The sequence below is a fragment of the Eptesicus fuscus genome, chromosome 3, assembly GCF_027574615.1.
Source record: "Eptesicus fuscus isolate TK198812 chromosome 3, DD_ASM_mEF_20220401, whole genome shotgun sequence".
Lineage (NCBI taxonomy): Eukaryota > Metazoa > Chordata > Mammalia > Chiroptera > Vespertilionidae > Eptesicus > Eptesicus fuscus.
Window position 1 is genome coordinate 41,428,418 of NC_072475.1, and position 16,026 is coordinate 41,444,443.

Below are 16,026 nucleotides of genomic sequence, written 5' to 3' on the forward strand. Positions count from 1 at the left end.
ATTCTCATAATGCTGTGATATCATTTTGTAATAATTTCATTCCACATAAAAGAATTATTATGAGCAGTTAAATTTATTGGAATTTACATGTTATGACTTACACAATTGTATTGTAAAATGCATTATGAGAAAGCAGCTTTGTCATGTACCAGGCCAAAAAGTTTCCCAAAGGAAGTTCCAAAAGGACTGAATGTATATTATTTTACTTACTAAGACAGCTTCATTACATAGAACTAAGATGGGAGTTAGAATATAAGAATACTATAGATATCTATAATACTGTCACAGAATTTTAGAATTTTCTACTTCAATAGGAAGTTCTCATTAATGACAGGATACATCTTCACTGTTACAAAAAACTAGAATTGATTTTAAATGAGCCAAAAATATTTTTCTGTGTTATATATGTTCCCACTTTCTTGATATTATTTAGGTAATATGTCTCCATTATCTTTACATAGTCATTTTTTTACTGCATTATCCCTCTTGAGCCTGCCCCAGGCATTATGTGATTTATTTCAGCCTGTTCTCTTAAAGCTGGCTGTTACCATCTATACTTTTTTTCACTTAGAATTGTATCATATTCTTTTTTTTTTTGTAGGACTTTTTTTATTTTCTTAATAAAATCTTTAACAGTAATTAATATCTTATATGACAGACTGTAAATATCTTTCTAATTTTGTCCAACATCTAATGTTATAATTATCAGATGCTACTTTAATTATCTCCTTTTTGTTCTTTAAATTAATAATCTAAAAAGTGTTTTGAGATCTATTCATTTTTTTTCTAGTGGTAAAAATCATATAATATGTAAAACCAGTTGGTGTTTTCAAAGGGCTATAGGAAATTGCCACAATTCCATTAAGATTGTATTTGAACTTTGAAAGTTATTTTGATACATAGAGTTTTATTCCTGTTTTTTCCATGTAATTGTATTAGTGAGATATGTTTGGCATTTCTGTTTTGATTTTGAAGCAGCCTTTATTCTACATTTCTATTTTATGTCTAATTTAAACGGTAGGGCAAGGCTGGTACTTGTTACCAGATGTAGAAGCCCTTGGCCTATTCCATTAACATATTAAACATAAAAGGGCATCGCTTGAGAAATATAACTAGTGCTTTTATAGGACAGATTTCTCTGCTGATTGACCTTTTACTATCCAGGCATAAAAATTCTACTTATATTTGATTAATTGATTGTCAAAGGAATTTGCCATTTTGCAAGCTTGTTTTCAAAGGTAGCATCAGCCCTGACCGGTTTGGCTCAGTGGATAGAGCGTTGGCCTGCGGACTGAAGGGTCCCAGGTTCGATTCCAGTCAAAGGCATGTACCTTGGTTGCGGGCACTTTGCCGGTAGGGGGTGTGTAGGAGGCAGCTGATTGATGTTTCTCTCTCATTGATGTTTCTAACTCTCTATCCCTCTCCCTTCTTCTCTGTAAAAAAATCAATAAAATATTTTTTTTAAAAAGGTAGCATCAAGGTGCTATATGAAAGGCTATGTCATGTTGTACCCTAAAGAGTTATACTTTAGCAATAAATGATTTTCTGTATGTGTTTTATCAACAGTTACTTCATCCTAATCAAAACTGTTTTCTAATTAGAAAGGAGTTAATAGTTGATATGTAATTCAGGTATTTAATGTTCTGTCAAATATGATATTTGACACAGGAATGCACATGTGTGCTTTGAAAAGAAAAATAAATGGAGGAAACCTTATCTAATAACATTTTTATGTAAGCAGTAGTTGCAAAGAAGAAAAATTTATATCAAAAACATTGGCAATTTGGGAGTGGAAACTTGACTCCAGATAATTGGGGTGTTGATACTTATGTTTTATCATATATGTCTGAGCATACTTTTTCCTGCATGAATACTTATTCTAAGAAATGTTCATAGTTCTGTTTCATTCATGTATTTTACAAATACTGAGTGCCTACTATACTAGGCGAAGTTCTAGGTGCTAGAAATAGGGTAGTGAACAAGCCTTTCCTTAAACTAAGGTAGATACTGTTGAAGGTTTCCTGGAAACTAGTAAGTTCTGTAAACCATTGGTATGCTTGTTGTTTGTTTTCCTCTTTGTCAACTTTGTAAAATTTCCAGGTTCCAAACTTCATTATGACTGCTCACTTAATTGATTTAAATTTGAACATACAGAGTCTCTTAGAACAGCGGTCAGCAACCTTTCAGGACAACTGATTGGCGACTGCTGTCTTCAAACAGCAGATATGTGATAAAAGTGAATATGGGCCATTTTAAATGTTAATCTCTTCCTCTAACATCTTTGTTTAAGGAAAGTGGGAATCCTAGGAAATTACATAAAATGTACTTATTGTTAAATACTTTTAGTCTTTTAAGAAAATCTAGCTTTGACTTAGTAATCCTTAAAGTAGGTTAGGCTGTTTTAAGTATGGCAGGCTATTTTTGATCTTAAGTTACTTAAGCTTAAATTAATACAGCTGCACATAAAGTATTATGTAATGAACTAGAGGCCCAGTGCACAAAATTCGTGCACGGGTAGGGTCCCTAGCGGCTGCCAGCTGCTGGCCATGACCTCCCTTCCCTGACTGCCATCTGGGGCCTTCCTTTGTTTTGCACCGCCCCCTGGTGGTCAGCGCACATCATAGTGAGCAATCGACTTCAGTCCTTCGAACACCCAAGGGGACATTTTGCATATTAGGCTTTTATATATATAGAAGATTGCTTTATGGGCCTTATCATTCAGACAGTAGTTGACTTTTCCAGACCGGTAAAAGATCATTTGTTCTTAATTAAATGAAAACCCTAATTTCATTAGACTTAGAGGTGTCTTTGATGCCTATTGAATAAATCATTCACAACATTCAAACTAATTATGCTACAATATTTAGAATAGAATTTATAGCTGAAAAAAAATAAATTAAGAACACTGCTATTTTGTTCCAAAGTTTTTGTTAGTGTGATATTTGTTTGCTTCTGTGATGTCAAAATACAGCCTAGTTGCTTTTCATTGCATAACTCTTAATAATATACTTATTTTTTAAATTAAGGTTTTAAGAGAGTCTTATACTCTGCTACCTCTAGAAAATGTTTTAATGCTAATGAGTGTCTAAATTTTGGCTATTATTTTTATACTAGAGGCCTCAGCCTGGCCTGCACCCTCTCACAATCCAGGACACCTGGGGGATGTAGTGCACGAAGCGGCGGGCGGGCGGGGAAGAGCCCGGGCTGGGCGCCGTGCCTCTCCCACTCATCCTGGCCCCGCTGTGCCTGCCACCCCCCACTGCAGCTGCTCGGTAGCACTGCCAAGGAGGCTGGGGAGGCTCGCACCACCACAGTTGCGCTGGCCAGCTGTGAGCCCAGCATCTGGCGCCTGGCTTCAGCTGAGCAGCACTCTTGCTGTGGGAGCACACTGACCACCAGGGGGCAGCTCCTGCATTGAGCATCTGCCCCCTGGTGGTCAGTGCACATCATAGCGACCAGCCAGTTGTCTGGTCGCTTAGGCTTTTATATATATAGATAGAGGATGATTAGAGCATTGTTTTCCTCAAGTTTTGTATAATATAAATGAAATGTTTGTTAAACTCATCAAGTATGAAGAACTTCCTTTTAGCATTTAAAAATTAATCAGTGATTATTTTAATATTCAAATTGCATTTTGGTTCTAAGTTTTAGAATACATTTTTTTTCTAATTAAAACATAGGTCCTGGTGAGCAAACTTTTCTCTTATTGTTATTTAGATTATGGAGTGCATCGGATCCTTTCTATACCAACGACAGGAGCATCTTGACTCTCTCCACAATGGACTCATCTACTTGTTAAAAGAGCAGTAGTACTTTGTGGGAGCCATTCAACTCCTTTCCTAAAATTCATTGTGACATCCTGGTTGGTAATGGCCACACTAGCTCTGCAGAATTACTTTCTGAAATCTCTGTAGTTCATACCCACTCAAAGTTCTAATGGCAAACAAAAAAGGATTTACATGAAGCACTCTCAACCCCTTTAATTTAAATCTGAACGTGTTAAAATTTATGAATAGACATTTTCCATCTCTTTGGGTTGTCCCTTGTGTTTGTGGGGCTCCTAATGGCATTTCAGCCTCTTGCTGAGGCCACCATACTTTAACCCTTTGCACTCACTTGCTTTTTTCATCGAGCTGCTACTGATGCTAACTGTGTCGAGTCACACTCGACATCCGAGTGCAAAAGGTTAATATCAAGGTTGAAAAGGTAATTCATAGTTAATTGTATTTTTGAGTATTAGCTTACTTGTTGAGTCTTCTATTTAAATCTGCTTCTGTAAATTATGCTGAAAAGTTAGCCTTGAAAACTCTATTTTTTTATTAGAGTTATATTTGAAGCTTTTCATGGGAAAAGTAAATGTGAATAGTAAGAAATTTTGGTCCCTTAGTGACCATGTTGTGAATTCATTACTGCTTTCTAAGTTCATAGAGAAAATTAGGAGAATGCATTTCTAACCATTATTTACTGCACTGTGGGTAGTAAATATATACCAATACCAAACTTCTCTTAATGTACGTAACACACCAGTAAAGTTAACCATACACATGCAAAGTGTGTATCATATCTTATACATAAATTGGGAATCAAGTCCATTCACAAAATTTCAAATTGATGTTTACTGATATTTTTATGGCAGAATATAAAGTGGGTAAATTAGCTATCATTAGCATATTATTATTTGATGTGTTTTCATTTAATCTTTTGCATGCTTTAATCTAGTTAATATATTTAAATTTGCTTTTTTTTCTCTGAAAATTGTTTATAATATTTTATGACACTGTTGTAAAGTTCAACTATATCAATAAAAAACAAGTTTGGACAGTATTTAAGTATTGCAAACACTTTTAATTGTGCAAATCAAAATGTTGGAGTAATTAAATAAAAAATAAATAGAAGAGCCTCTTTCTGTGGCTTGCCTTTCAGTAAGCTAGATTATAGTGTAAAGGATGTCAGATAAGAATCCTATTATTTTTAGGTTAGTATATGTTATCTGAGTTGTGGCAGACTACTACAGCAAAGGGAAATCTGCCCAGTGTTTCATTATAAGGTATATTTTCAGGTATGGCTATAGAATGTAAGTGAAACAAAGTCTAAAACGCTAAATTTTGTGGGTTAAGAACTATTACCCAGCCCTAAGCATATTTAATGATTGTGTACATATACATTTTAAACTATATGGAAATGGTTAAATAAGATTTTGCTAAAGTTTTCCATACAGTTGACAATATAATTCTTTTTTGTAGATTTATTTTGCAGCCTTCCACCCCTTCCCCCATTTCATGAATATAAGACTTCTTGAATTGGGCTGATAGGGAATAGTCAAGAATTAAGACTTTACCTTTGTTCACTGGTAAACTATTTTCTTGCTAATATAACCTTTGTTTCAATAATGCAAGAATATTGTGTTGTGAATTTCAGCTTAAATATTAACTTTTATAAATAGTCCTTCTTTAACTTAGATATTCCAAATAGGCTCAATAAAATGTACATTGGCTACACTTACCAATTCACATTCCAGAATAGGAAATATTGCTGAAAATATTCTGTAGGGTAATTTCATGGAGGATATTATGGAATTTGCTTTTCTTAGAAAGTCTTATAACAAAATGACATTCAGTGGGGCTTGCATTACATCTACCTAGCAGTGTTTATTTGCCATCAACTAGACTGACTGCTGACACTGGAGAAGGACTACGAAGCCATCAAGCAGTCTCTAACCACTGCAGCAAGGCAAGTCAGCTGACCTGTATGGTGCTTAGGTTAAGGCGTGGTTGATGTAATTTCCTGCATTCCTATTTGAAATTATTTAAAAACTTTATATTTTAAAAAAAAAGTAAATGCATCTACTGATAATGCTTACCCTATTCTGTTGTTGAAAACCTACTCCACTTAAAGGAAGATTATCTCATAACTGTAAGAAAAAGGGTTTTCTTCTATTTGTTTAAGAGAATATCAGTGTTGTCTGTAAGTTTCCAATAGTTTTCTATTGCTAATACTCATATTGTAAAACTATTACTACATAACCAGGAAGCTCAGAAAATTTCCCCTTTGCATATTGATTTAAAATTCTTTGGAAAATACGATGTTAATTAACTTACTCTTATCTGCCAAAACCGGAGTAAGATGCTACATGTGTTATTACTAGTTAATTATTGGTCTCAAATCTATTTTCCTCACATGTTTGCCTGAAGGCTGTACCACTGAAGATAGTAGCAAGCACCAAGTCAGTTTCCAAAATGGCCCGTCAGCTGTTTATGACTCAGCAGCCTGCCACAGCTTTAGCAAGCATTAGGTTCACCCAAGGGGAGTAGGGTGTTGGCTAGTAGAACTACAGGTTTGCTGCCAGGTTGAGAATGAAGAAAGAGGAGAATTTACAGTGTGAATTTCTCTTAAAAACCATCCGCCTTGGGTTTTAATTTCCATTATATCCGAAGGCTTCCCAGACCTGACCCAAACTCTGGCACTGTCCTGGTTAGAAGATAAAAGAGGCACATCACCCTGTTCAGAAATACTTTTACTTACACCAGGGTGTTTTCTGCTGCGTAAGATTGTGAAATTGGGCTATTGGGCTTGGGTGATAAACTTGAGACTCTTATCTGATAGGCAGGAGTCAAGTGTAGTAAAAAATTTAAATTACACAAAGTTTTTCAAGTATGCTAATGTGAAAAGTTATTGGGGTCTGAAGGAAAAGGGAAAATCATGTTTGTATTTTTTTATGTAAAGATCAATTTGGTGTATGATATACGTAGGTATTGATAAAAGTAACACACCAAAGAGTTATGTAAAACATGTTTTATTAATTTTGGGTCCCCTTTTAGAGACACTTTTATTTCTATCCTGAAATGAGTTAATCTATTTTCATAAAAATAAAACATTATTAATGTGCTGTTTATGTGAGATAACTTGAATGACATTCCTACAAAAATAGAGCATAATTAATTATATGTTTGTAGTAATGGTGACTGTTAGATTTTTATGAGGAATTAGTAACTGTAAATACTGTAGCAACACTTAAGTTTAAAATTTTGGACCTCAGACACTGTGGCTGTCCAATATAAGCCTATAAAAATTTTCTGCATTTTTAGTAAATGTAGTTACTTATTGTACAGATCTCAGTAATTTTTAAAGTTTATGAAATTATATTTATCTAATAAAATTTTTCCTATATAATTGAGTGTTTTTTTCATCATTTAAGCATGTTAAGCCTCTTTGCTCATCACAACCAGCACTGCCAAATTTGTGTTGAATTACATTTTACTACATTTACCCTGCATTATAGTACAAGAATACCATTATGCTTTTCTCTAACTGCAGTTTTCAAAGTTGGTTACACAGGTTTATAGATGATCAGTACATCTCCTGAAAAAGGGGCCTGATAGAAATGCACCAGCTGTAAAGACCAACACTCTTGAACTAGAAAGTGCATCTTTCATGAACAGCTATCCAGGGAGAATTTGGAAATGCCTTGGTCCATGGAAAATATGTGCTTTCTTTGAAATATAACTGAGCCCTAGCCAGTTTGGCTCAGTGGATAGGATGTTGGACTGCAGACTGAAGGGTCCCAGGTTTGATTACGATCAAAGGCACATGCTCAGGGTTGTGGGCTTGATCCCCAGTAGGAGGCAGTCGATCCATGATTCTCTCTTATCAATGTTTCTTCCTCTCTGAAATCAATAAAAATACATATTTAAAAAATGAAATATAACTGATAGTGCACATTTATATATAAAATATTCTAACCTTCTAATTACAGTTGTTATTCCTGATGCTTGCTCAGTTGCCAGTGAAAACACACATAATTGTTTAACCAACTTTCATTTAAAGGTAAGCTGTTATCTTTGCCCAAGTATTAGTATTTGCAAAGGATGACAATGTATGATATATGTAACGTATTTTTATTTCTGAAATGAATATGATCCTGGACAAGTCACTTCATCTAAGCATCTGTTTTTCTTTAAAGGAGGTGAGGGTTTAGACAACCTTTAGGGTAATTTCAGCTTTTATTATACATCTAGAGGCCAGGTGCATGATATTCGTGCACTGGGGGAGGGAGGACCCCCAGGGATTGTGCCTAAGCCAGCAGGTGGACATCCCTCTCGCAGTCCGGGACCCATCGCTCCTTACCACCTGCCTGCTCGCTGCTCCTTAGTGCTGCCGCCAAGAGGCTCTCGCCACTGCCGTTGCACTCGCCAGCCATGAGCCCGGCTTCTGGCCTAGCGGCTTTCCTCCTGTGGGAGCGCACTGACCACCGGGGGGCAGCTCCTGCGTTGTGCATCTGCCCCCTGGTGTTCAGTTCCCATCATAGTGACAGGTCTTTCTGGTCGTTCCGCTGGAATGGTCACGTGGGCTTTTATTATATAGGTATGATAGATTGTATTTTTAATGATTAAGAGATTTAGGACAAGAAATTTTATGAGCAGCATTTCACCATAAAATTTAGTGAATTTAAAAACAATTCAAGTTTTATTTTTAAGAGCTGACTGACTTAAAAGACAAAGTTACTGTAAATGGAAATAAGTCCACATGTCTCCAAACAGCTCTTTTGGGGAGTGGCAGAGAGCCCTCTGATAAATCAGACTTTTTAATTCCGATTTTTGAGGTAAAATGGTTTGTGTTCAAGTAAAATTTGTAGACAACAAAGTGCATAGACTTCAGGACTATATTATATCATTTGTTGGCAGTCATTCCCCCAACCCAGTAAAGAACCTTTCCATCATCCCAGAAAGTTCCCTTGTGCCGATTTCAGTGTATTACTCCCTCCCTGCCCTTGGCAACCATATTTCTGTGTTCTCTTTTCATAGGTAAGTCTTAACTGTTCTTGAATTTAAAAAAAAAAAATGGAATTATGCAAGGTGTTCACTTTTGTAGGTGTCTTTATTACTCAAAATATGCTTCATTCATGTTGTTACATATACCCCCAGTTTGTTTTTGCTACTCAGTGGTGTTTCATTTTATGAACATCCTACTATTTATCCTTTATCTTGTTTATGGACACTTGGATTATTTGGAGTTGGGGTGGTTATAAATAGTTATTATGAACATGCTTTGTGGACATATTTTCATTTCATTATGAAATAACTAATAGGATTGTTGGGTCACAAAGTTTTCCAAAATGATTGTATGTGCCATTTTATGTACATTTATGTACAGTTATGAGAATTCCAGATGTTCTATTATATCCCATGATTTTAAATTGCATGATGACAAATGATGTTTAACTCGTTTTCATATGCTTATTGCAATTTGTCTTTTTTTGAAATGCTTATTCATGTCTCTGGACATTTATTTAGGCTTCTTATCTCATTACAGAATGTTTGGAATCCTTTATATAAAGATGTAAGTCTTTTGCTAGCATTTCTCCCTTGTCTGTGGCTTACCTATGTATTTTCTTTGGGGAGCAGAAGTACTTTATTTTTTATGTAGTCAATATTTTTTCTCCTTTATTGTTATGTGCTTTTTGTGTTTTGTCTATTCCAAGGTCATGAAGAAATTGTCCTTTTCTTTTTCTGAAAGCATTATAGTCTTTTATGTTTGTCTGTAATCCATCTCAAATTCATTCATGTGTATGATGTGAAGCTAATCCCCATAAAGGTATCTGTTTATTCTCATTGTTGAAAATATACATCTCCATTTAATTTTTTTGGTGCCTCTGTTTAAAATTAATTGGCTATATAAATGTGGGTCTATTTCTGGACTCTTGTTATATTCTATTCATTTATCCTTACTAATAGCAAACTGTCTTGATTACCATAGCTTTACTAATGGCCCAGTGCATGAAATTTGTGCACGGGGGGTGGGGAGGTCTCTCGCCCGGCCTGCACCCTCTCCAATCAGGGGCCCCTTGGGGATGTCCAACTGCCCTGTGGGATTGGACCTAAACTGGCAGTCGGACATCTCTCTTGCAATCTGAGACCGCTGGCTCCTAACCGTTCAACTGCCTGCCTGCCTGATTGCCCCTAACCACTCTGCCTGCTGGCCTGATCACCCCCAACTGCCCCTCCTGCTAGTCTGATCACCCTAACTGCCCCCCCCTGCTGGCCTGCTCGCTCCCAAAGGCCCCCCCCTGCCAGCCTGATCACCCCAACTGCCCCCCCTGACAACCTGATCGCCCCCAACTGCCCCCGACAACCTGATCACCCCCAACTGCCCCCCTTGCCAGCCTGCTCACCCCCAACTGCCCCCCCCCTCTGTGGTCTGCTCACTCCTAACCGCCTCTGCCTCGACCCCACCACCATGGCTTTGTCCAGAAGGATGTCTGGAAGGTCTCCGGGTCTAATTAGCATATTGCCCTTTTATTAGTATAGATATTTACCTTTGAAACCAAGTAGTATAACTTCTAACTATCATGAAGCTTGTTTTGGCTATCCTAGATCTTTTGCATTTTCATGTAAATTTTGGAATTATATGATCAGTTTCCAAGTGAAAAAAATCCTAATATTTTTATTATGATTGCTCTGAATCTATAAATCAATTTGGAAAGAACTGACAACAATATTGAGTCATTTAATCCATGAGCAAGATATAACTGTCCATTTAGTTCATGTCTTCTTTAATTTCTCTAAAATTATACAGGTTTCAGATACACAGGAATATTTTGTAGTCTCCAGTATAGTCATACTGTGTTAAGGACTTCTTATGTATATGTGCTTATGAAGGATATACTAGTAGTTCTGTAATTTCATTTTCTTAGCATATCTTTACCAGGTTTTGGTGTTTGGGTTATACTGGCCTGATAAAATAGTTTGGAAAGTGTTTCCTCCTCCCCTCTTTTTTGGAAGAGTTTTTGTACAAATGTTGGTGTTATTTCTTCTTTTAATATTTTGGCCAATATTTACCATTTAGATTATGTGGGCCTAGAATTTATATATGGGAATATTTTTTATCACAAATTCAATTTCTGAAACAAATACATAAGTATTCATATTTTCTATTTCTTTTGTCAATTTTGGTAAGTTGTATCTTAAGAAACTTGTCCACTTCATGTAACTGCAAATATTTTTTACATAAAGTTGTCCAGAATATTCTGATTATTGTTATAATCACAATGGTATCTATAATATTCCTGCTTTTTTATATTGATAGCTTTTTCTTGACTTTTTACCTGACCAGTTTTGTTAGGGGTTTAATCAATTTTTTTTATTAATCTTTTTAAAGAATCTACTTTTGCCTTTGTAAACTTTATCCACTGTTTCTATTTCTGCTCATCTTTAGAATTCTATCTTTCTATTTTGGTTTCAATTTGCTTTTCTTCTATGGATGTTTTTGAATTATAGATAATTGATTTTACTTAAACCTTTTGTTAAATTTTTTGGGGTGACATTGGTTAATAAAATTATGCAGGTTTCAGGTGTATAATTCTACAATACATCATCTAGTTAAGACTCCTTCCATCACCATTTATCCCCCTTTACCCTCTTCAATTTCCCCCTACCCCTTTTTCCCTCTTGTAATCACCATATTGTTGTCTGCATCTATGAGTTTTATTTTCTTTGCTTAATCCCATCACCTTTTTCACCCAGCTCCCAACCCTCTTTCCCTCTGATATCTGTCAGTGTGTTCTCTGTATCTATGAGTCTGTTATTCTTTTGTTAGGGTTTTTTTTTTGTTCATTAGACTCCACATATAAGTGAAATCATATGACATTTGTCTTTCTCTGGCTGGCTTATTTCAGTTAGCATAATACTCTCCAGGTCCATGTATGCTGTCACAAAAGGTAAGATTTCCTTTTTTATGGCTGAGGAGCATTCCATCGTATAAATGTACCACAGCTTTTTAATCCACTTTTCTACTGGTGGGCACTTGGGCTCTTTACAAATCTTGGCTACTGTAAAGAACGTTGCAATGAACATAGGGGTGCATACATTCTTTCAAATTAGTTTTGGGGCTTTTTTTCAGATGTATTCTCAGAAGTGGAATTTCTGGGTCATAGGCAGTTCGATTTTTCATTTTTTGAGGAATCACCCCAGTGGCTGCACCAATCTGCATTCCCACTAGCAGTGCATGAGGGTTCCCTTTTCTCCAAATTATTGCTAACACTGGTTTGGTGATTTATTGATGATAGCCATTCTGACATTAAATTTATCTAATGATTAATGATGTTGAACATCTTTTCATGTCTATTGGCCATCTGTATGTCCTCTTTGGGGAAGTGTCTATTCAGTTTCTTTGCCCATTTCATAATTGGATTGGGTTTTTTTCGTGTTGAATTTTGTAAGTTCCTTACAAATTTTGGATATTAAGCCCTTATCAGCAAATATGTTCTCCCATTTAGTGGATTGTGTTTTCGTTTTGTTGTTGGTTTCCTTTGCTGTGCAAAAGCTTTTTAGTTTGATGTGGTTCCATTTACTTTGTTTGTTTCCCTTGCTTGAGGAAATATGTATCAGGAAAAAATACTGCTACAAGAAATGTCTGAGATTTTATTGCCTATGTTTTCTTCTAGGATTTTCATGGTTTCAAGTCTAACATTTTAAGTCTTTAATCCATTTTGAGTTCATTCTTGTGTCTGGTGTAAGAAGGTGGTCTAGTTTCATTTTTTTGTGCATATCTGTCCATTAATTAAATCTTTTTAATAAAGTCACTAAATCTATACATTTCCCTCTAAGATACACTGCTTAAAATACATCCCACAAATTTTATTTTCCTTGTCATTTGAATCAGAATATTTCTTTTATGCGTTTTTTTATCCCTGGATTACTTAAAGGTGTTTTGTCTGTAAATATTTGGGGCATATACTTTTATTCCCCTTTTATGCCTTTGACTTTTTTTCTGACAGTGTTAGGCAGGCTTTCTAATACTATGTTGCACATTGGTGGTAATAATGGCTCTCTTAATCTTGTTTCTTACCTTAAAGGGAGTGTCTGAGATTTATCCATATATTGTGATATATGCTATAGGGTTTGGATATATGTAACTTTTCCCAAATTAAGAATATTCCTTTCTAGTCCTACCTTGCTAACACTTATAGACAGTTATTGAACTCTGCAAAATGATTGTTCTGCTTCAATTAAAAATCTATACTAATAAAAGGGTAATATGCTAATTAGACCAGAAACCTTCTGGACGACCATCTGGGTATTAATGGAAGAGCACAGGCCAGGAGGGAAACACCTGCCTCTGCTCTGCCATTGATCCCAGAGCCACAGCCGGTGCCCAGGGCCTCCGTGTGGGCGGGGATCAATGGTGAGCCCAGGCCTGGTGGGAGGGCCTCCCTGTGGGCGGGGATTAATGGCGGAGTGCAGGCCGGGTGGGAAACGCCTGCCTCTGCTCTGCCATTGATCCCAGAGCCCCAGCGGGTGGCCAGGGCCTCCCTCTGCGCATCATTGATCACATAGCCCTGGCAGGGTGGGCAGGCAGATGGCGGGGGCGGGGGGCAGTTGGGGGTGAGCAGGCCGGCGAGGTTGGGGCAGTTGGGGGTGAGCAGGCCGGCGAGGTTGGGGCAGTTGGGGGTGAGCAGGTTGGCAGGGGAGGGGCAGTTGGGGGTGAGCAGGCCAGCAAGGGGGGTGGACAGTTGGGAGCTATCAGGCTGGTGGGGGCAGTTGGGGGTGAGCAGGCTGGGGGGGGGCAGTTGGGGGTGAGCAGGCCAGCAAGGGGGGTGGGCAGTTGGGAGCTATCAGGCCGGCAGGGGTGGCATTTGGGGGTGAGCAGGCCGGTATAGGGGGGCAGTTAGGGCAAGCAGGCCAGCAAGCGGGGGCAGTTGGGGGTGAGAAGGCCGGCGGAAGGGGGAGGGGCAGTTGGGGTGAGCAGGCCGGCAAGCGGGGGCAGTTGAGGGTGAGCAGGCCGGCAGGGGGGGCAGTTGGGGGCGAGCAGGCTGGCAGGCAGAGTGGTTAGGGGCAATCAGGCAAACAGGCAGATGGGTGGTTAGGAGCCAGTGGTCCCAGATTGCAGGAGGGATGTTCCCTGAGGGGCCCCAGATTGGAGAGGGTGCAGGCCAGGCTGTGGGACACCCCCGCCCCGTGCACAAATTTCGTGTACCAGGCCACTAGTTATATTAAATTCCTTTCTCATTCATTATTGTGGACAAGTGTATTGATGGATTTTTCTGATGTTGAACAGTCCTTGCATTACTGAGATAAATCCTGATTCTTCATGGTGTATTATTTTTAGTGCTATGTTGGATTCATTTAACTATTACTTTATTTAGAATTTTGCATATATATTTTTTGAAAATATTTTGTTTATATATGTATATATAAACAAAATGGGCTTATGGGTTTTTTTTTCTGGTTCTGGAATCAGTATTACAATAATTTCATAAAATGAGCCAGGGAAGGCCTCTCCTCTCTTTTTTCTGGGAAAGTTTGCATAGTAAGGAATTAGCTATTTTGAAAGTTTGTTAGAATTTATCTTAAAACCTCAGGCCTTGAGGTTTCTTGAGAGGTCTTTGACTACCATCTCTAATATATAAATATTTTATTCCTCTATATTTTGTTTGTATGAATTTATTCACTGTATCTAAATTTTCCAATTTAGTTCACAAGACTTTATATGTCTGAAATAATTTTTCTTTCTAAATAATTTTTTCATGTATTATTTCTCTTTTCATTTCTTTATTATGGTATAATTGATATATAACATTAGTTTCTGGTGCACAGCATGACTTTATATTTGTATGTATATATTGCAGAGTGATTAATAAGTTAACATTCATCATCAAACACAGTCATAAAAATGTTTTATTGTGATGAGAACTTTTAAGATCTACACTCTTAGCAACTTTCAACATTCCCTATGAGAGATGGACAGATCATGCAGGCCAAAAATCAGTAAGGATAGAGTTGTTGAACTAAACAGCACCAATCAACTGAATATAATGGGCATCTATCAACTGCTTTATTTGACAGTGACAAAAAACACATTCTTCTCAAGCTCACACTGAATAGTCACCAAGATAGACCAACCAGATTATGGCCCATGAAACACCTTAACAAATTCGAAACCATACTATGTCTGCTCTCAGACCACAGTGGAATTAAACTAGAAATCAATAACTGGAAAATCCTAATACAGGGAGATCAAACACTTCTAAATAACATATGGGTCAACAAAGAATTCTCAAGAAAAAATCTACAATATTTCTCACTAAATAAAAGGGAAACCACAACTTATTTGTGGGATGCAACAAAAACACTGCTTAGAAGAAAATGTAAAACATTGAGTGTATATATTAGAAAAGGTAAAAAAATCAATAATTTAAGTTTCTACCCTAGGAAATTAAAAAAGGCCAAATTAAGTTCAAAGTAAGCCAAAGAAATAATAATCAGCAAAAATCAGTGAAATGAAACAGAAAATTAATGAAGCCAAAATTTTGTTCTTTGAAAAGATCAATACAACTTAAGCCAGGCTAACTACAAGAACACAAATTACTAATATCAGAAATGAAAGATAAGACATCACTACAAATACCAAGTACATTAAAAAAGGTAATAAAGTTTAGGACTGTATGCTCACAAATTTGATGAACTAGATGAACTGAGAGTTGAAAACACTTTTCCTGCTGTCTGCCCTGAGATTCTAGCAAGAGGTCTGCCCACAGACTTTGAGACCACCTCCAACTCTACTAGAGGATCTTCCTACCAGGCAGTGGACACACCCAAAACCCCAAGCACACACCTCCCTTCACTGCCACCACCCCTGCTTTTTTCCCTCCACCAGTTTTTTGTTTGTTTGTTTAGTGGTGGTAAGAGAAACCAAATACTATCACACAAAGAATACAATATTCCAGCAGCCAAACCCAAAGACACAAGACTGTGATCTAACAAATTCAAGATAGCTGTTGTGAAGAGATTCAATAAGCAGAAAATAAACAAATGGGACTACATCAAAATAAAAAGCTTCTGCACAGCAAAAGAAAACGTCAACAAGAGAGCCCACTGAATGGGAGAACATATTTGGCAATGATACATCTGATAAGGGCTTAATATTCAAAATACATAAGGAACTCATACACTTAACAAAAGGAAGACAATCCAATTTTAAAAATGGCAAAGGGCTTAAATAGACGCTTCTCCAAAGAAGACATACAGAAGG

The 16,026-nt window shown here is 37.0% G+C and overlaps 2 protein-coding genes across 6 annotated transcripts in view; one reads left to right on the top strand and one right to left on the bottom strand.

The window, feature by feature from the left end:
* Positions 1-4,824, top strand: part of ATP11B (ATPase phospholipid transporting 11B (putative)) — a 98,503-nt gene extending 93,679 nt beyond the window's left edge. For 4 of the 5 annotated variants that reach the window (XM_054713764.1, XM_054713769.1, XM_054713768.1 and 1 more), the window contains one exon: positions 3,718-4,824. In XM_054713764.1, the coding sequence (XP_054569739.1) occupies positions 3,718-3,799 (82 nt within the window). In that variant the 3' untranslated portion in view covers positions 3,800-4,824. The remainder of the gene's footprint in view (positions 1-3,717) is intronic. The other variant, XM_054713765.1, reaches the window with a different exon arrangement.
* DCUN1D1 (defective in cullin neddylation 1 domain containing 1) overlaps positions 4,825-16,026 on the bottom strand; it is a 75,762-nt gene continuing 64,560 nt past the window's right edge. Inside the window, exon 5 of the mRNA XM_054713776.1 lies at positions 4,825-7,664. Coding sequence (XP_054569751.1) covers positions 7,648-7,664 — 17 coding nt within the window. The 3' untranslated portion in view covers positions 4,825-7,647. The remainder of the gene's footprint in view (positions 7,665-16,026) is intronic.